The sequence below is a fragment of the Schistocerca serialis genome, chromosome 4 (genome assembly GCF_023864345.2).
Source record: "Schistocerca serialis cubense isolate TAMUIC-IGC-003099 chromosome 4, iqSchSeri2.2, whole genome shotgun sequence".
Lineage (NCBI taxonomy): Eukaryota > Metazoa > Arthropoda > Insecta > Orthoptera > Acrididae > Schistocerca > Schistocerca serialis.
The window spans coordinates 384817491-384840085 of NC_064641.1; the positions used below are offsets into that span (position 1 = coordinate 384817491).

The 22595-nt window shown below is 39.1% G+C and overlaps 1 protein-coding gene across 1 annotated transcript in view; it reads right to left on the reverse strand.

The window, feature by feature from the left end:
* Positions 1-22595, reverse strand: part of LOC126474880 (THO complex subunit 1) — a 101192-nt gene that overhangs the window by 12460 nt on the left and 66137 nt on the right. Inside the window, exon 10 of the mRNA XM_050102371.1 lies at positions 4833-4982. Coding sequence (XP_049958328.1) covers positions 4833-4982 — 150 coding nt within the window. The remainder of the gene's footprint in view (positions 1-4832; positions 4983-22595) is intronic.

Below are 22595 nucleotides of genomic sequence, written 5' to 3' on the forward strand. Positions count from 1 at the left end.
ATAGTTATTGACCAAATTTAAAAATTTAAAATTCTGTCATAATCTACTTGTTAAGAAGCGTACTCTTACGTTAAAAGTTTAACACAATAAGACAAGTATTTCAGTTAGAAACTGTATGTTTGTCTTGAGGCACCATAACTGATGGTGCGCAAATACCCGAACTTTATTCATTCAGTATTTGAGAATGAGAGCACTTAGCAACTTCCACAAACTTTGTACATAATGTCAAATATTTATGAAACTTTTTCTTTTTCTCAACTGGCACCCACACAAATTAATGAAAGGAAAAACTTTATTGTTTACTATATCTTCGCTGTTCATGCAATAAAACTTCAGCATCAGACTTGACATTTTAATTTCTTACTTCTTAACTACTAACTCTATTTGCAAAACACTACGCAGGCAGCATCTACATATATCACTGAATGTACCTGCAATATTATATCACAGTACAACACACACATCAGGAGATATGATGTCATAAGCACTGAGACATGTAATAAGTTGTTTCTGCATAAAATGGTGTGCAAATTACCTAGAATATATTCATTCAGTGTTTCATAATGAGAGCCCTTGACAATTTCCAACAAACTTAAAGCATAGTTTCAAACCTTTTCTAAATTTTTTCTCGCTTATGTAATTAACATCAAATATTAACTCATTTGTACAGTAATCAGACATTGGAAGCTGTTTTATACATGGGAATTCGATTCTTTAAAGAAGTGGGAGTTTACTGAACAATTAGCTCGAGTGGTTAAAATACATCTGTCCATGTTTAACTTGAAATAACCTACTCCAATGGGCCATTGCAGTTTAAAAGTTTGTAGAATGTCTCTGAGAGGATCTCTTCATTTTCTTGGTTACAATGAGGTAATTTTCCTGATTTATCTCTCAGTATTAATTTTAAGGGATCATAACAAAAATAACATCAAAATCTTAAAATCCACATGCAACATTACATTAGAAAAACTATATATGCATAGTATATAGCTTATTAAAACACATACAAATTTTTTAAAAAAGGCATACCAAAGTGTAATCAGTTTTCTGATAGTTCAACTCATTCCATTATGTAACACACACTGATCAGCCAAAACATTATGAACACCTACCTAATAGCTGTTTTGTCCACCTTCAGCACGGATAACGGCAGCGACACATCATGGCATGGAAGCAATGAGGCCTTGGTAGGTTGCTGGAGGCAATTGGCACCACACATGCACACACAAGTCACCTAATTTCCATAAATTCTGGGGAGGGGGACGACGAGCTCTGACGCCACATTCTATCACATCCTAGATGTGTTCGATAGGGTTCAGATCTAGCGAGTTGGGGGGCCAGCACATCAATTGGAAGTTCTCATTGTTTCTCCAACCACTCCATCACACTTCTGGCCTTGTGACAGGGCACATTACCTTGCTGAAAAATGCCACTGCCATCGGGAAACATGACAGTCATGAAAGGGTGTACATGTGGTCTGCAACCAGAGTACATTATTCCTTGGCCATCATTGTGCCTTGCACGAGCTTCACTGGGCCCACAGATGCCATCATGAATGTTTCCAAGAGCATAATGGAGCTGCCATCAGCTTGTCTCCATCCCACAGCAAGAGTGTCAAGGAGCTGTTCTGCTGGGAGTCATGGATTTGTACCCTCCCACTGGCATGGTGAGGAAAGTATCGGAATTCATCAGGCAATGCAACACTCAACCACCGCGCCAACATCCAGTGCCAATGGTCATGTCTCCATTTCAGTCGTAGCTGCCAACGTCACGGTGTTAACATTGGCACATGCATGGGTCATTGGCTACAGAGGCCCATCATTTGGAGTGTTTGGTGCACTGTGTGTTCATACACACTTGAACTTTGCCGACCATTAAAGTCAGATGTTAGTTCCACCACAGTTGGTCATCTTGGTTTCACCATTTGTTGAAGACACTCACCACAGCACACCTTGAACACCTGACAAGTCGTGCAGTTTCCAAAATGGTCGTGCCAAGCCTATGGGCCATCACAAACTGCCCTCCGTCAAACTCAGTTAGAACATGTGCCTTCCTCATTCTACACACAGAGAGCGCAATCATTGATACTGCATGCACCATGTGTGTGTCTCACTAGCATTCATTCCTCATCAGGTGACATTGCTACCACCTGGATCGGTTACTATTGATAGCAGGTTAATGGTCATAATGCTCTGGCTGATAAGTGTATATGTCTTTATACATATACTGGAGAAAATGAACAAGACTGCTTGCATTATTAAGAAACTATATGCCATCCAATCACATGGAAAATAACAGGCAGAAATATCTGTAGCAGAGAAAAGAAGGAATTCAGGTGTGTGGTCTCTAATAGACCCTATTTTGAGCATGACCAGACTTCCCATAAGTATGGTCCAGCAGAGTAAAAGAACACACTTTAAGTAAACTGCTAACTCACTGTCCAAGTTGATCAATTTTGATGAAAATTGTCACAACACAATGACAAAAAATAATCCTGCACTAATGTGTTATAACAAACAGTTATTTAATCCAGGAGCACTCATGCTACGAGCATTTTGTGCACTGAAATTTTAAAATATTTGGCATTTTGTCAAGACTGGCTACATGGCTCTCGTTCGCTCAGTAACTAGGTTTTATACATTCCCCAACTTGCAAAAAGTGTTGTCGTCATGTCAGCATACGGGTGTTGCTCAAAGAGGTCAGTTGACTGTGCCAGTGATTGCCATGCAGCATTTAGCTCACTATGCAAGTGTCAACATAAGTATATATATTGTAAGTATATATTTCGCTATTCATATTTTTTCAAATGTCATTTTATGTGTATTGCACTTGGTTGATTGTTTCTATATTATTTATGATGACAAAGTCTATATGAAATGAGTAAACTAACATTTATTTTGTATTATTATAGATGAACAGACAAGAAGGAAGTTATCCTGGACAGCAAGTTATAAAACAATTTTCAACGAAATGAAGTTTCGGACACTGAGAAATCCAGTGGCATATGTCAAGACTAGCCAAGAGACAAAAACCAGAAGATAAAAAATGCATGTACTCATTGTCAACAAATTTTGTGCAATGAACATGCTGTAACATTATGTGGTTTGTGCAAAGCTGAGACATTTGATGAAGATCAAGTCACAAAAGCTACATAACAAGAAATTCATGTTATGTTTTTATTACTGCTTCACAATACTGGTGATACTGATTGTCCTAAGATTATTATCAACAATATAGACTTATAAATTATAGAGCGCAGCAATCAGTCGTCCTTTTCTCTTTTTGCTTTTCTTTTATTTTTCTTTCTTTCATCCCTTTCTTTTCTTTTTTTGTACGTTTCATTACGCATAATAAAACATACAAAAAAAGAGGCAGACTGATTGCTGTGCTCTATGATTTATAAATCACATAACAGTCGCTAAGTGCACCCACTTTCCTAATGGAAGGTAACCTGAACAATATAGATATACTAATTGTTTTGTATTGCAAGTAAAAATTTTAAATAGTAAAATATGAGCATTTTATTATAAAAATAACAAGACACATACTAGTTTACACATATTAGGTACATTTCAGACTGCTTGTTGAATGTGAGACAATGCTTGGCATGCAACTGATCGCATAACTTTTAAAGACGTGAGTTCTCACGGGTTAATAATGTGAACAGTTTAGTACATCTTACATAAGTAAGAATTCGCAGTTCTAATTTCTCCTTCATAGGGAATTAAAAGGAAATACATTCACCATTTGCCACATCTTTAACTATTGTTTGAATTTTGAAGACAACAGTTTTGGCTTTCTGCGACTCTTCGTGATATAAAGTCATAAACTAACACTTGGTCTGGTCATCATATAGTTGTGGTGCCCAGTTCAGCACCCACAATAATCACATTTATCAGAGATTATTGTTTTATAAAGACACTCTGATGTCCTTCTTTTCTATCTATATGCACAATCATCAGAAAATGAATGTGAGACACTGCAGGAAATAATATTTTACTTGCACATATATTTACTTGTTACATGACAAATCATCGTTTGATTAAAGGAAATTTAAGCGACGCCCATCTTCAGAAGCACACTACCATCTTCTTGTTTCGGTTTAAAAAAAGATCTAGTATTCTTCTTCTTTGACAATGCTCATCTACCAATATTGACAACTAATAACAGTTTCGGGGAATGAAATGAATGTCACTACTAATAATCATTAGCTGCCTTTTATTTACAGTCTCTGAGGATATTTTCAAATAATGTCTGTATTGTGTAGGTGTGAATAATACGAGTTCTCAGTAACAAACAAATAATGCTGTATGGAACACGTTTTACACTATCTTTGCAGTAATTATGTACAGCAGACATACTGTGTCACTGGTGGAGACAGTGATTATCCTTCATGATTTGCTGTCATGCTCAACCAGTATCTTTGAACTAGCCACTAACCACGATTAACCTGAGGTTGTTATATCAATTACGTAGATAACAACATTTTGTTTACAATGGGCAACAAAATGACTAAACTGTTCACAATAGGCAAACCTCAGTGTAGTCATTGTTTACTCTTATTTCACTAAACATTGAAGAAAAAGCATTTGATAAGCCTTAGGTGACACAATTGGAGCAATGAGAAAATAATTTTTGGTCTCGAACTTGCCTTATTCCAAAACCAAAGCACAAATAATAGCCACTGCAAATTAGGCTACACATTAATGACCAATTGGAAATTAAAACTAAATATTTATAATGTAAAAATGAAGGTAACATTGAACAGAATACCAATATTTACAAAGGAAGAAAAGACTAAGAAGTTCACAAGAATAATAAAGATGTCTTACTTGTATTCATCTTCCACTTGAGCAGCTGGATCTAGTTGTTCAATTGCCTCCTGGAAATAGCTCTCTAAAGTTGGAAGGAAATCTCTATCTTTTGATCTGCATGCATCCATATTATTTGGATAGACATTCCACAGCTTTGTAAGCTCTGTGCTGGTATTGAAAGTATCACAAAAGTTATTAATCTGTTAGTTAATGAATAATGTGCATCATTCTGGAACTGAAGATATTTTATAGAATGCCATATAAACACAAAAACACAACACTACTCAATAAAACACTGTTTACAACACCTAATGAATTATACAAAGACACTTCCTCAAGGAAAACACAGTATATCAAACATCGACTTCATTTACTTCCGGTACAATGGACGTGGAAGAATTATGGGCAAATTTTAAACACATTGTAAATCACGCATTGGACAAGTATGTGCCGAAAAAGTGGGTTACGGACGGAAAATACCCACCGTGGTTTAACAGTGCAATTCGGAGAATGCTCAGGAAGCAAAGGCAGTTGCACTCACGGTACAAGAAAGATCGGGAGAATGAGGACAGGCAAAAGTTAGTAGAGATTCGTGCTGCTGTAAAAAGAGTGATGTGCGAAGCATTCAACCACTACCACCGTCTTACCGTAGGAAAAGATCTTGCTGAAAACCCAAGGAAATTCTGGTCTTACGTAAAATCGGTAAGCAGGTCGAAGGCTTCCATCCAGTCACTCACTGATCAGTCTGGCCTGGCAACGGAAGACAGCAAAATGAAAGCTGAAATTTTACATTTAGCATTTGAGAGGATCATACAGATGAACCGTCATTTGAGTCTCGTACAGATTCCCATATGGAGGACATAGTGATAGACATCCGTGGTGTTGTGAAGCAGCTGAATGGGTTGAAAATAAATAAATCGCCAGGTCCTGATGGGATTCCAATTCGGTTTTACAGAGAGTACTCTACTGCATTGGCTCCTTACTTAGCTAGCATTTATCGCGAATCTCTTGCCCAACGTAAAGTCCCGAGCGACTGGAAAAAAACGCAGGTGACGCCTGTATATAAGAAGGGTAGAAGGACAGATCCTCAAAATTACAGACCAATATCCTTAACATCGGTTTGTTGCAGGATTCTCGAACATATTCTCAGTTTGAATATAATGAATTTCCTTGAGACAGAGAAGTTGCTGTCCATTCATTAGCACGGCTTTAGAAAGCATTGCTCCTGCAAAAAGCAACTCGCCCTTTTTTCACATGATATCTTGCGAACCATGGATGAAGGGTATCAGACGGATGCCATATTCCTTGACTTCCGGAAAGCATTTGACTCGGTGCCCCAATGCAGACTCCTAACTGAGGTACGAGCATATGGGATTGGTTCCCAAGTATGTGTGTGGCTCGAAGACTTCTTAAGTAATAGAACCCAGTACGTTGTCCTTGATGGTGAGTGTTCATCGGAGGTGAGGGTATCACCTGGAGTGTCCCAGGGAAGTGTGGTAGGTCCGCTGTTGTTTTCTATCTACAGAAATGATGTTTTGGATAGGGTGGATAGCAATGTGCGGCTGTTTGCTGATGATGCTGTGGTGTACGGGAAGGTGTCGTCGTTGAGTGACTGTAGGAGGATACAAAATGACTTGGACAGGATTTGTGATTGGTGTAAAGAAGGGCAGCTAACTCTAAATATAGATAAATGTACATTAATGCAGATGAATAGGAAAAAGAATCTTGTAATGTTTGAATGCTCCATTAGTAGTGTAGCACTTGACACAGTCACGTCGATTAAATATTTGGCCGTAACATTGCAGAGCGATTTGAAGTGGGACAAGCATGTAATGGCGGTTGTGGGGAAGGCGAGTAGTCGTCTTTGGTTCATTGGTAGAATTTTGGGAAGATGTGGTTCATCTGTAAAGGAGACCGCTTATAAAACACTAATACGACCTATTCTTGAGTACTGCTCGAGCATTTGGGATCCCTATCAGGTCGGATTGAGGGAGGACATAGAAGCAATTCAGAGGCGGGCTGCTAGATTTGTTACTGGTAGGTTTGATCATCACGCGAGTGTTATGGAAATGCTTCAGGAACTCGGGTGGGAGTCTCTAAAGAAAAGGAGGCATTCTTGTCGTGAATCGCTACTGAGGAAATTTAGAGAACCAGCATTTGAGGCTGACTGCAGTACAATTTTAGTGCCGCCAACTTACATTTCGCAGAAAGACCATAAAGATAAGATAAGAGAGATTAGGGCTCATACAGAGGAATATAGGCAGTCATTTTTCCCTCATTCTGTTTGGCAGTGGAACAGGGAGAGAAGATGCTAGTTGTGGTACGAGGTACCCTCCGCCACGCACCGTATTGTGGATTGCAGAGTATGTATGTACATGTAGATGTAGATCTTCAATAATGTAGAAACACCTGCTTCTCCACCCCACCACCCCCCCGCAGGCGCACAATAAAGCTCACCCCAAACATTCAAAATTACTGCTGCACTGGATAAAACTACAAACCAAAATTAGAAACAAGTAAGTGATTACAATAACATAGTATCCCTTGACAAATATGGTGACCTAAGTTTACTTCCATGTCTCATTCTGTGTATTAAAATGAGAGATGGCAGGTAAGGGTGAAGTGTAGAATGTGTATAAAACAACGAAATACACAAGATATGCGCAACAAGATGGGAAATAAAAGAACAGGACATACACCACTGCCGCTCTTCAAAATGTTTTTCAAAATTAAAAACTCTCTAAGCAAGTTCTTCTGACTACTTTGCAGATAAAAAACAATAAATGCAAGTCGACCTGTACAAATCCACTTTCACGATTAATACAATCTCAGGTGAGCAATCAAAACAGAATAAAAATACACATATAATTTTTATGCTTACAATAAAAAAGCAACTATGAACTTTCTCTAATATTAAACAATGGAAAATCCACGGTGGATTGTATAATATTTTTATGGAAATGAATAAAGATGACATATAGGTGGTGAAACACGTGTATCACGTCTGAAATCAGCAACTCTGATAATAAAATTAAAACAATTTGGAATATTATTAAAAGAGAAACAGGTCAACCAAGAGCAGAGGAAGACAGTATTACCATCAAATTGAATGAAAACTTTACGAACAAAAAGTCAGAAGTTGAAAATATTTTTAATAATCATTTTCTAAATGTTGTGGATATAGTAGGATCCAGGTGTTCATTAGAAGATGCTAGGCTGTTAATGGAAGAGGCCATACCTATGCAATTTGATACAATTGAAATCTCACCCACTTCTCCCTCTGAAATTAGGAAAATAATAAACTTGCTTAAAAGCAAAAACTCACATGGAATTGATGGCATTTCCAGCAAAATACTAAAAGCTTGTTCTCAACAGATAAGTAAGATTCTCAGCCACCTCTGTAATAGCTCTCTGGAACAGGGCATTTTCCCTGATACACTGAAATATGCTATTGTTATACCTTTGCATAAAAAGGGGGATAGATCTGATGTCAACAATTACCGTCCACTCTCCCTTCTAACAGCTTTATCCAAAATTTTTGAGAAAGTAATGTATTCAAGAGTAGCTTCACATATCTGTAAAAATGAAGTACTAACAAAATGTCAGTATGGTTTCCAGAAAGGTTTTTCAACAGAAAATGCCATATATGCTTTCACCAGTCAAATTTTGAATGATCTGAATAACCGAACACCACCCATTGGGATTTTTTGTGATCTCTCAAAGGCTTTTGATTGTGTAAATCATGAAATTCTGCTAGACAAGCTCAAGTATTGTGGCATGAGTGGGACAGTGCACAAATGGTTTAATTCGTACATAACTGGAAGAGTGCAGAAAGTTGAAATAAGTAGTTCTCGTAACATGCAAAGATCAGCACATTCCTCAAACTGGGGAACTATCAAGAATGGGGTTCCACAAGGGTCAGTCTTGGGTCCTTTGTTGTTCTTATTATATATTAATGACTTGCCATTCTATATTCATGAAGAGGCAAAGTTAGTTCTCTTCGCTGATGATACAAGTATAGTAATCACACCTGAGAAACAAGAATTAACTGATGAAATTGTCAATACTGTCTTTCAGAAAATTACTAAGTGGTTCCTTGTAAACGGACTCTCACTGAATTTTGATAAGACACAGTACATACAGTTCCGTACAGTGAATGGTATGACACCATTAACAAATATAGACCTTAATCAGAAGCATATAGCTAAGGTAGAATATTCCAAATTTTTAGGTATGTCCATTGATGAGAGATTAAATTGGAAGAAACACATTGATGATCTGCTGAAACGTCTGAGTTCAGCTACTTATGCAATAAGGGTCATTGCAAATTTTGGTGATAGACATCTTAGTAAATTAGCTTACTACACCTATTTTCACTCATTGCTTTCATATGGCATCATATTTTGGGGTAATTCGTCACTGAGGAATAAAGTATTTATTGCACAAAAGCGTGTAATCAGAATAGTAGCTAGAGTCCACCCAAGATCATCCTGCAGACATTTATTTAAGGATCTAGGGATATTCACAGTAGCTTCTCAGTATATATACTCTCTTATGAAATTTGTTATTAACACCCAAACCCAATTCAAAAGTAATAGCAGTGTGCATAACTACAATACTAGGAGAAAGGACGATCTTCACTATTCAAGATTAAATCTAACTTTGGCACAGAAAGGGGTGAATTATACTGGCACTAAAGTCTTTGGTCACTTACCAAATAGTATCAAAAGTCTGACAGATAACCAACAAGTATTTAAGAAGAAATTAAAAGAATTTCTGAATGACAACTCCTTCTATTCTATAGAGGAATTTTTAGATATAAATTAAGAAAAAAAAGAAAAAAAACAAAAATATTAAAAAAAAACACAAAAAATAAAGTTGTTATATTAACTTAAGTATGTTGTTAAATTAACCTAATTATGTCATGTATTGGAAAATTCGACTCGTTCCACATCATTATGAAATATCGTATTCATGATCCATGGAACTAGTATTAATCTAATCTAATCTAATCTGGGGAAATAGAAACACTCTGCATTTTGCAGAAGGCAGAGTTTAAAAACCAAAATTTAAATCACAAACATGGACAAAATACCAGCACAAGCTTCTCATGTTAGCAAGATGATTAAAAGAAAGAGCAGTTCCTTTAGAGGAGACAGGTAGAATGACAAGAAAATAGTTTTTGGCACCAGACTTTTGAAATTACTGCAAGTAATTCTTCCAAAATCACATGACACACAATTGTTAATGTGGCTTTCAGTCCAAAGACTGTTGTAATGCAGCTTTCCACACTAGTCATCCTGTGTAAGCCTCATCATCTCTGCATAAATACTGCAAATTACATCCATTGGAACCTGCTTATACTGTGGTCAAACTCCATCTACAATTTGAACCCCCCAAACATCCCTCCAAAACATAAAAGATGAGTTCTTGATGCCTCAGAATGTGGTCTATTAATCAATTCCTACTTTTGGGCAAGATTGCCATAAATTTCTTTCCTCCCCCAGTCGTTTCAGCACCCCTTCATTAGTTATGCAATCTGCCCATCGAATCCTCATCATTCTTCTGCATAACATACCACAAGCTTCTATTCTCTTCTTGTATGAACTGTTCCTTTTCCATATTTCACTTCAGTATAAGGCTACTCTCCAGAGAAGTCTTCCCAACACTTAACCTCAGAGTCTTTTTTTTCTTTTGCTCTCACAACCTTAAATTCACTTATCAAATTTCCTCTGGTTTCCTCTACTGCCAGCTCAATGTACGGAATGAATAACACTGGAGATATGTTCCAATCCTGTCTCACTCACTTCTCAACTATTTCCGTCTAGTTTCTGTACAAGTGGTAGATAAATTTTAGCTCCATATCTACAGAATTTCAACGAGTATATTCCAGTCAATATTCTCAAAAGCTTTTTCTATGTCTACAAGTGTTATAAACATACAATGGCTTTCTTCAATCTATGTTCCACGGTGAGTCATAGTGTCAGTAATGCCTTACACTTTTCCACATTTCTCCAGAGGCCAAGCTGATCTTCATACAAATTAGCTTCTATCAGTTGTGCTATCCTTCTGTAGATAATTTGTGATAGCAGTTTGCAACAATGCTTATGGAATGTTGGTTCAGTAATATATCTGTTACTTGCTTATCTTTTACTGGGATTATTATATCATTCTTAAAGTTTGGAGGGACTTCGCCTTTCTCAAATGTATCGCATACAAGGTGGAACAGTTCTGTTACTGTATGATCTCCTTGGGAGTCTCATAATTCAGAGAGAATGTTGTTCACTGTAAGTGCCTTGCTCAGACTTAAGGTCTTTCATTAGTCTGTCACATTCTCCTCGCACTATTGTATCTCCCAAATCATCTTCAGTTACAACCTCTTGCCTTCCTATGATACTGTCTTCAGGTTCGTTTCCTTCATATAACCCTTCTATACAGTGTGATTCACAATTTCTGTGACACAGTTATAGGTGTTGTAGAGGGGACTCAAGGCAACATTATTTGGCAATAAATCCATGTCCAGAAATGTGCTGACTGGAAGATAACACGACTTTGAAAGAACATCACAAAATATGCTGCAAATGTATCAACCAACTCACACTTGTGTGAACTACAACATATGCTCGAAATAGCGACCAAGAGTTTCGTTGCACAAAGTGTACCAGTGACCAATGTTCACAGACATTGGTAAAAATTTTTGGAGTGTCCTGAATGACCTCAGCTGCAGCCATTACACAAGCAAGGAGATCATCCTGTGATTCCACAGAGTCTCATGAACAACACTCTTCATGTAGCTGCACAGGAAAAAGTCCAGAGGTGTTAAATGGGGTGATTATGATGGCCAACGAATCGACCCACTCGGACCTATCCACCTGTCCCCTAATGTTTGGTGAAGCTGCTGACGGATGTCATGTGAAAATAGGTTGGTGTGACATCATGATGAACCATACTGCCCGACAGATATGCAATGGCTCATCCTCCAAATGCTGCACCAGTACGTCTTCCAGCAAGGCCAAGACCCTGTGACCCATTAGACACACTAGTAGAATACACGGGCCAATCAGATGGCCCTGCATATCATCACCCCACACATTAACACCTAAACTAAGCTGAAATCCATCTGGATGTGTGGCATTAAGGATTCCCTCATCCCAAATGTAGCTGTTGGGATGGTTGCCCAGACCTTTGTTTGTGAAATGTGTTTCATCTATGAAAAGAATGATCTGGGGAAAGTCTGGAACATCAAAACAGCAATGTAGGAACCATGTACAGTAATTGGCATGTGGCACAAAATCAGCTGGACCCAATGCCTGTGCCCTCTGGAGGTTCATGGAGAACTCAGCAGACACAGATCTGGGATATATCCACAGTTGTTGTGGGTATTCATTAACAGGTTCCTCTTCCACAACAATAGCGAGATGTTTCCAGCCATACCAACAACCACCCCTATTAGCCTTCAAGCCATTGTTCCTAACTTATGGAAATGGCATGTGATGCTAGGGCATAACCCAGAAATCGTTTGTGATTCAGGAGTTGTGCTAATCGACCATTTCATCCACTTTTTACCGTAGATGAGCAACATGTAGGGATACTTGAAAATGTGTACTCTGCCGTTCTGTATTGCACCATCCTTCTCGATCACTCAGTGGCAACTGATGTACAAGCACTCCAATTCATTGGGTTGTTCTCTGATGAGATGTCACACAAGGCACCAACCTCCAGTGCCTTCCATCATTCAAAGTCATTATCTTCCAAATGGCACATTTCTGGACATGGATTTATTACTAAATATTGTTGTCCTGAGTCCCCTCAAAAACACCTGTAAATGTGTAATAGGAGTTCTGAATCGCCCCGTACATTCCTTTTACCTTTTGGCTTTCTTTCTTTGCTTAGTACTGGCTTGCCTTTTCATCTCTTGATATTCGTACAGCTGCTTCCCTTTTCTCCAAAGATGTCCTTATTTGTCCTGTTATGGCACATCAGGTGTGCTTCTACAGCTTTGAATTTCAGCTCTAACCATTCACACTTTTCTATTTTGCACTTTCTGTTGATCTCAATTTTTTTTAGAAACATTCCTTTTTGCCTGCATCACCTGTATATTTCTTCCTTTTGTCAGTGAAATACAATATCTTGAATGATACTGAAGGATTTCTACTTAGAATTGTCTTTCTGCCTATTTCATCTTCTGCTGTTTTCACTACTCTCTCTCTCTCTCTCTCTCTCAAAGCTACCCATTCATCTTCTATTACATTTCTTTCTGATGTTCCAATCAATCATTGCCTAATGCTCCCTTTGAAATTCTCAAGGACCTCTGGTCCTTTCAACTTATCCACATCACATTTCTCTAATTCCCTACTTTTTCACAGTTTTTTAGGTTTAGTCTGCATTTCATAACCAATGAACAGATAGCCATACCATAGGTGCAACCACAACTGAGGGGTATCTGTGGAGAGGCCATAAAAACATACGATTCGTGGAGAGGAGAGGTAGTGTTTTCAATAGCTGCAGGGGCAACAGTCTGGATGACTGACTGATCTGGCTTTGTAACATTAGCCAACATAACCTTGCTGTGTTGGTACTGTGAACAGATGAAAGTAAGGAGAAACTACTACAGTCATTATTTTTTCCGAGAGCATGCAGCTCTACTGTACAGTTAAATTATGATGGTTTTCTCTTGGGTAAAATATTCTGGAGGTAAAATAGCACCTTTTGGATCTCTTGTTGGTGGCAGGATGTTGTCAATAAGAAGGGGGGGGGGGGGGGGAGGACTGGCACTCTACAGGTCAGAAAATGGAATGTTAGGTCCCTCAACCAGTCAGGTTGGATAGGAAATTTAAAAAGTGAAAAGGGTAGTTTGGGAATTAGTGAAGTTAGGTGACAAGAGGAACACGATTTCTTGCAACTGAGTACAAGGTTTTAAATACAAAACCAAACAACAGTGCTGCAGGAGTATGTCTATGAATAAGAAAATAGGAATGCAGATAAGCTATTACGAACAGCATAGTGAAAGCATTATCGTAGCCAAGATAGACATAAAGCCAACATCTACCACAGTAGTACAAGTCACACAGCAACTACTACCAAAGATGATGAAGAGACTGAAATAATGTGTGACGGAATGAAATAAATTATTCAGACAGTTACAGGAGATGAAAATTTAATTGTGATGGGAATTGGGTTCAATAGTATGATAAAGAAGAGAAAGGAAAATTGGGAAAGAAGATTATAAATGAGGAAGAGACCTGGACACATAAAGGTTTTAGGCTGATTATATTATGATAAGACAGAGGTACTGGATCCAGATTTTTAAACTCTAAAACATTTCCAGGGACATACGTGGAATCTGACCACAATTTATTGGTGATGAACTTTACAGTAAAACTACAGAAACTGCAAAAAGGTAGGACATTAATGAGATTGTGACCAGGATAGGATGAAAGAACCAGAGGTTCCTGAGAATTTCAGAGGGAGTAATAGGCAACAACTGACTGAAACACAGGAAAGGAATATGGCAGAACATGACTGTGTAGCTTTGAGAGATGATATAGTGAAGGCAGCAGAGGACCAAATAAGTAAAATGACTAGGCCTAGCAGAAATCCTTGGTTTTCACAGGAGATACTGAATTTTAACTGAAGACAGAAGAAAACAAAAATTAAGCCTGCAAACGGGAGTATGGGCATCTAAACAGTGAGACTGGTGCAAAATAGCTAAGCAGGAAGGTCTAGAGGTCAAATGCAAAGTATTAGAAGCATACATAACTAGGAGGAAGGTAGACACCGCCTATAGTAAAATTAAAGAGGCCTTTTGAGAAAAGAGAAGTAGCTGTTTGAATATAAAGATTTCGGTTGGAAAACCAGTACTATGCAAAGAAGGGAAGGCTGAAAGCTGGAAGGAGTATATAAAGGGGCTATATAAGGGAAATGAATTTGAAGGCAATGTTATATAAAGGGAAAGGGAAGTAGATGAAGATGAGATACAGATGTGATACTGCAAGGAGAATTTCACAGAGTGCTAAAAGACCTAAGTCGAGACAAGGCCCCTGGAGTAGATGCAATTCCTCAGAACTACTAATCTCCTTGGGAGAACCAACTGGGAACAAAACTATTCTATCTGATGTACCAGATTTATGAGACAGACAAAAATACATCTATATCTATGTCTATATTCTGCAAACACCATGAGGCACATGGCAGAGGGTATATCCTATTGCACAAGTTATTAGGGTTTCTTCCTGTTTTGTTCATGTACAGAGCACGGGAAAAAAGACTCTTTGAATGCCTTCGTGCTTGCAGTAATTATTCTAATCCTATCCTCATAATCGCCATGTAAGTAATACGTAGGGGGTTGTAGTATCCTCGAGAGATCATTTAAGGCCAGTTCTTGAAACTTTGTTAATAGACTTTCTTGGTATAGTTTACGCATCTCTTCAAAAGTCTGCCAGTTCAGTCTCTTCAGTATCTCTGTGACACTCTCCCATGGATTAAACAAACCTGAGACCATTCATGCTGCCCTTCTCTGTATATGTTCAATTTCCCTATCTGGAAAAGGTCCCATGCATTTGAGCAATCTTATTTGTTACAATACCACACAAGTGATTTGTAAGCAATCTCTTTTGTATACTGATTGCACTTCCCCAGTATTCTAACAATAAACTGAAGCCTACTACCTGCTTCACTGAGCCTATGTGATCATCTCATTTCATATTCCTACAGAGTGCTTGCTGATTCTAACAAAGCCTGATTTTACTACTAATATTGTATGCAAGATCATTAATATACATGAACAGTAAGGGCATAAAACAAGAAAGACCATGTCTTAACAAATCATTGAATTATTCTCAACTCACTCACTGACATCCACACAATCACGCAGCTCACATCCTTTAAGATGATGTAAAAACAGACAGATGTTCTAAAACTGGTTACTGAAACGCAAGTAATGTAAGAAGAGAGCTAAAATAATTGCAAAGCAAAATGTGACTGACTGATCACTTACAAAAAACATAGATGAACCTACCAACCTGATAACATATTAAAAATATCTTCCTAAAATTTTAAGGGATGTGTTGGACAGTTCACACATTTAAAAATCGTACAGCATTCATTTGACTGTCTGTTAAAATAGAGGGCAAGTCTGTAGGCACAAGAGCTGCTGCCCTCTGGTCTGGGAGGAGAGGGGGGGGGGGGGGGGGGGACACAATTTACAAAAATGTGGTGCACCATGATCTGTATGCCACAAGCACCTCATATTGGAGAGTCCTCTCACCGAAGCAAGAAGCTATGCATCATAGGGGTGTGTCCAGAGCGAAGGCAAATGAGGAGGACCTCATCCTGTCTGTGTGGCTGGAAGGAGCTATGCCATAACCAAGATGTTGATTTTACTGGACACAGCTTATTAACTATCACTTCCAGTCACTCTCCTTCCCATCGACACGTGACTCTGTACCTCAATAGTGAAGTGATAGCACATTGAGGGGTGGCAAACTGAACTATCTGTGGACTGCAACACACATCCTTGGCTGCTACAGCCATCATTCCATTTTCTGTAATACCCATGTGCCCTGGAATCAAACAGAAAGTCACCTCCTTTCCCAGCCTTTGTAGGTGGAAAGGGCATCCTGGATACTCTGGGCTAGTTTATCTGCTAGGTACAACTATTGTAGAGAGAGAAGGGCACTCAGGGAGTCAGATCACATGAGGAATTTAACAGCCACAACACATTTCATCTGTTCAAGTGTCTGCAAGATTGCGTATAATCTCACATCGAGGAAAGTGTACTCTTGAAAGCAGCAGATATCGAAGACACAATCAGGAAAAACAACAGAGCAACAAATGGAGTCCTGTTTAGACTCATCCACGAATACAGCCATTCAGTTGTGATGCTCATTCAGAATATCACACTATAGTGTATTAAAAAATAGAGCAGAGTCAGGAGTGCAGCCTCTCCAGTACTTCATTAAATCTAAAATTACTCTGGGCCCCTGCAGCAACCTGGATGACAGTTGATTAAAGCCCTGGATGTAGGTTTGTACTTGCCTCACACTAAGTGACCCCAGAACATGCTTCATGTGGGTTCCAATCGAACTTGATGCTCGTAGAAGATGGGAGGACAGGTGTTTCATAACTGGATGAGTGACAGTATGCTGGTGAATTGAGAGCAGCAACGACCTTACATGCTTGATTGTTACAGGCAGTTTCCCAGCCTCAGCACAGACTGGCAATGGGGCTGGTCCTAAAGGCCCCCATGGTCAGCCTGACCCTCTCAAGGTGGATGGCATCAATGATCTTACGGTAAACTTGAGCAAACACACCCTGTTTACTCCCCAAGACCTGTAGGTAAGGCATTTTGAAATGAGTGCTTTCTGGATCCTTGTCTTAATGTTCTTTAGGTGTGGTAATCACAAAATTTTTGAATACAAAGCGAGGGTCAGGAATCTCACCGAGTCTTTAAAATGTACACTGGTGCCCTTCATAAACAAGTCCGATAAATTAAAGATACAACAAGACTAATTAAAATGAAATATCTACATAAAAATGAAAATCTGTCTTTGTAGCTCACTCCTCCAACCACTTCACTGAAAGTTGTAACTGACAAGTTCCACAAATAGGGGTTCCTCATCATAGACATTACACTGTTAATGGCTATGAATGAGACAATGACATTTAAAACACTTTCATGAGGAACAACATTCTCCTGCTCAAGACTATCTGACAGCATGTCACCAATTCAGTACCGAAGAAAGCATTTTGATAAGAAGGACTGAATGAATAGGGGGAAGTGGTCATGAAAGCTACATTGGTGGAGCTGTCTCAAAACACTGTGACTCTAAGTAGCATTTTATGCCTTACTGATGCCAAAGAAGATTCCTATAAAACAATGTTCACACAGAAAAGCTTGCTGGATAGCCACCTCTAACAGGGTCAGGTTGCTGACAATGGATCAACATCTGAATCCACACTAAGAGTGGCTAAGTAGCTGTCAGGTCTCTAATACCCAGACCAGATGACATCTGACCATTCCTTCCAAAGTCTTTCCTAGAAGCTCATTAAGGCAACACTCCAGTAACTCATGGAACACGTTTGGACCTTTTCTAGTTTGCAGAGATAGCAATTAAAATTGCCTACCTCCAAAAGTTGGGAAATTGTCCTGTCTGCCATACTGAATTAAAACAGTTCAAGCAGACTTCCTTTGATGCTATCTGCAAGTTTTGCAGTGTGCTGTATCAGACTTGGTCATGACAGGGCGCAATATTACAAGCCTCAGACAGTGCCAAATCCAGCGCTCCCACAGGAAGGAAGGTTAGTTGGAGGACTGAGAAATGTTGGCCCTGAAGTCCAACACACCTCTCTCTATGGGGGCATAAAAGAAGTGGACACTACATCATGATTGGCAGTGGAAGGAGTCACTGCAAAATGTTCTGCATTGTCTTGGCATGTCTGCGGGTGCTGGTTGGAGATACCCCTATTAGATAGCTAACCCAAAGCCTAGATCCCTGTTTTCCAGTGACACACAGCTTTCTACCACAGTGCTGCACAGTGACCATTGAAACATGCACAGAGCTTACGATTACAGAGGGCTGGTGGCACTCACTGGCCCCACCTTAGAAAACTGAGTTCGCAAAGATTGTACCCAATAAATGAATGCTGAGCTCCCTTATGTGCTTGCCTTTAGAAAGGCCTGAAGGGCAGCGATAAAACTATGAATGCAATGAGCATCCCCCCCCCCCCCCCCCCACGCCCCCTCCTACCTCATTTGGTTAGAAAATACATCTACTACCATAACTAACCATGTCTACCATTGTTTTTTGCCCTACAATTTTTTTCCGTTCTATCTGCCACTGAGATACAATGTAACTGAAAGAAATAGATTATAATCAGTAATAACATCAGTTTTTGTCTGCCACATTCCACATGGCACTCCGTCACCCCTTGGGCCACAGGCTGACCCGCTGTTTCCTTGGGCACTGCAAAGGTCACTGTGGTGCAATCTCTATTGTTGTCTCCCAGTTCCCTGGTTGCAAGGAACAGCTTCCCTGTTCTGAGAGAGCATCATTGCTGCCATTAAGGAGTGCAGTCACATGACAGCCCACATCACCACGGTTCTACTTCATTTGCTGTCAAATCATGGCCCACTGCCGCACTTCCACTCTGGTGTCGTTGTTATGATATCTACGTAAGTGCTGTCGGCTGTTTGTTTGCCATAACTGTCTTTGCTATGTTGCTCCTCAATCTTTCATTGCAGCCTTCGTACAGCATTGGACAGGCATTGATCCATAAGATGAGGCACTACCCAAGCCTTTCTTGAAATTGTGTTAGCAATAATATCTAGGATCTGTCATGCTGTCTCACAATGCAGTATCTCCTTGACATCGAATTGTGACAGTTCACTTTCTTTGTTTCTTCGTCTGTTGTCCTTGGTGTCGATGTACTGGCTGAAAAAAATATGGGGTGGAAGTGCAATACTGTCTACTGTAAATGATGTAGCCGACAGGTGCACATTTGCATTTCACAATTGTTTACTTTCACTTTTCACAACCCCCCAAACACACATTATATATGGCCAGTGCACTACTGTTTGACTTTCGATAAGCCTCATTAATAGTTTTCAGGTGAACATCCACATACTGCTACATAGTTTACTGTTGAATATCTATGAGCAGTAAAAACATCATCATCATCATTTAAGACTGATTATGCCTTTCAGTGTTCAGTCTGGAGCATAGTCCCCCTTATAAAATTCCTCCATGATCCCCTATTCAGTGCCAATATTGGTGCCTCTTCTGATGTTAAGCCTGTTACTTCAAAATCATTCTTAACCGAATTCAGGTACCTTCTCCTTGGTCTGCCCCGACTCCTCCTACTCTCTACTGCTGAACCCATGAGTCTCTTGGGCAACCTTGCTTCTCTCATGCATGTAACATGACCCCACCATCTAAGCCTGTTCGTCCTGACTGCTACATCTATAGAGTTCATTCCCAGTTTTTCTTTGATTTCCTCATTGTGGACACCCTCCTGCCATTGTTCCCATCTACTAGTACCTGCAATCATCCTAGCTACTTTCATATCCGTAACCTCAACCTTATTGATAAGGTAACCTGAATCCACCCAGCTTTCGCTCCCATACAACAAAGTTGGTCGAAAGATTGAACGGTGCACAGATAACTTAGTCTTGGTACTGACTTCCTTCTTGCAGAAGAGAGTAGATCGTAGCTGAGCACTCACTGCATTAGCTTTACTACACCTCGCTTCCAGTTCTTTCACTATGTTGCCATCCTGTGAGAATATGCATCCTAAGTACTTGAAACCGTCCACCTGTTCTAACTTTGTTCCTCCTATTTGGCACTCAATCTGTTTATATCTCTTTCCCATTGACATTACTTTCGTTTTGGAGATGCTAATCTTCATACCATAGTCCTTACATTTCTGATCTAGCTCTGAAATATTACTTTGCAAACTTTCAATCGAATCTGCCATCACAACTAAGTCATCTGCATATGCAAGACTGCTTATTTTGTGTTCACATATCTTAATCTTACCCAGCCAGTTTATTGTTTTCAACATATGATCCATAAATAATATGAACAACAGGGGAGACAGGTTGCAGCCTTGTCTCACCCCTGAAACTACTCCGAACCATGAACTCAAATACCGTCAACTCTAACTGCTGCCTGTCTATCCATGTAAAGACCTTTAATTGCTTGCAAAAGTTTGCCTCCTATTCCATAATCTCGTAGAACAGACAATAACTTCCTCATAGGAACCCGGTCATGTGCCTTTTCTAGATCTATAAAGCATAGATACAGTTCCCTGTTCCACTCATAACACTTCTCCATTATTTGCCGTAAGCTAAAGATCTGGTCCTGACAACCTCTAAGAGGCCTAAACCCACACTGATTTTCATCCAATTGGTCCTCAACTAATACTCGCACTTTCCTTTCAACAATACCTGAGAAGATTTTACCCACAAAGCTGATTAAAGAGATACCTCTGTAGTTATTACAATCTTTTCTGTTTCCATTTTTAAAGATTGGTGTGATTACTGCTTTTGTCCAGTCTGATGGAACCTGTCCCAACTCCCAGACCATTTCAATTATCCTGTGTAGCCATTTAAGACCTGACATTCCACTGTATTTGATGAGTTCCAACTTAATTTCATCCACCCCAGCTGCTTTATTGCACTGCAATCTATTGACCATTTTCTCCACTTCCTCAAATGTGATCCTATTTCCATCATCATTCCTGTCCCATTGTCCATCGAAATCTGAAACATTACTGATTGTATTTTCACCTACATTGAGCAACTCTTCAAAATATTCCCTCCATCTGCCCAAGGAATCCACAGGATTCACCAGCAGTTTTCCTGACCTGTCCAAAATAATTGTCATTTCCTTCTTACCTGCCTTTCGAAGACTGCTAATTACACTCCAGAATGGTTTTCCAGCAACTTGACCCAAAGTCTCCAACCTGTTTCCAAAGTCTTCCCAAGTAAAAACATAATCACATAATTCACAGTTCTTTCGGAATAATCAGGTACGTATGGAACAGACATTGTCATTGTTTTAACACATGGCCTAATTGTGTTACACTTAGTTCACAGTTATGTTGATGCATTGATGTTGTTCTAATCACCACAGGTTTCTCGTCTGAAACTCGGCGGTGAACTGACTGTCTCATGACCAAAAATCGGGCCCTTATATATCCTCACAATAATAGCCACTGGAACTACACATTGTTCGAAGTTTAAGTTACAGAAATTACAATTAAAACTTGACTCATTAAATTAACTGAATATGTAATTGGTTCTTTTTAACAGTTTCTTCTACCGGAGGGGTTAAGCCGAATTATTTGTTTAAATGATGATATTAACATATATAATTACATAAACAAAACTTTTGACAAATCTGATAATTACTTTGGAATTAATTATGGGCTGACTTTGCTAACATGTTTTCAAATAGAGACAAATAAATCTGTTAAGAATACTATTAGTTGTTTCTCCAAATGTTTATGATTAGTACAGAATTTATATTTTTTTATATGTCAACAATAGAATTTAAGTTATAAAAGAATTACTGATTTCACCCTATAACAAAAGATACTAACTAGGAATAGTTGAAATAACTTAGAAAATCAATTACATACATAAAACTAAGCACAGAATCAGATCTGGTGTCATATTCTTTAAAACTGAGGGCCAACCTTTCTCTTTCATGAAAATGCAGATTACTACTCACACATGTTAATGACAATTAATTTAAAAGTGAGAAAATGAATTTTAAGGAGGCAGATGGGAAAACGGGAGGGGAAGTAAAAATTATCCCAGCTTGCTTCGTCACAGAGCCTTTTGGGCTGCCCATCAGTATCAGCAATACCAGCATTCAGCAGACATCCCCAGATACTGTGTTCTGGCATTATGCCTTCTTCACAATAGGCACATTTGGAGGTTTGTCTTCACCCATGTCGATACCAGTAGTTGGCATATGGCCTATGCCCTGTCAAAAAGTGTCAGTTTCCTTGAGGGAATCAAAAGTCTCATTCCCAGTCACTGTTTTATGCCTGGGAGAAACCTATTGGTGTGTCTCACTTTTTGGGTGTCATCCCATTGTTTCTGCCATAACAGGAGGATCTGATTGTGAATTTGCTGCTTGCTTGTGGTCTGGATTCCTATTAAATTCTGCACTTCATGACATTCTGTTTTCTCCAATACACCATCACTTTCTTGCATTTGGAGACTGAGTGGGCACACCCCTAGTATTACCTGCAATGCCTCTACTGACGATG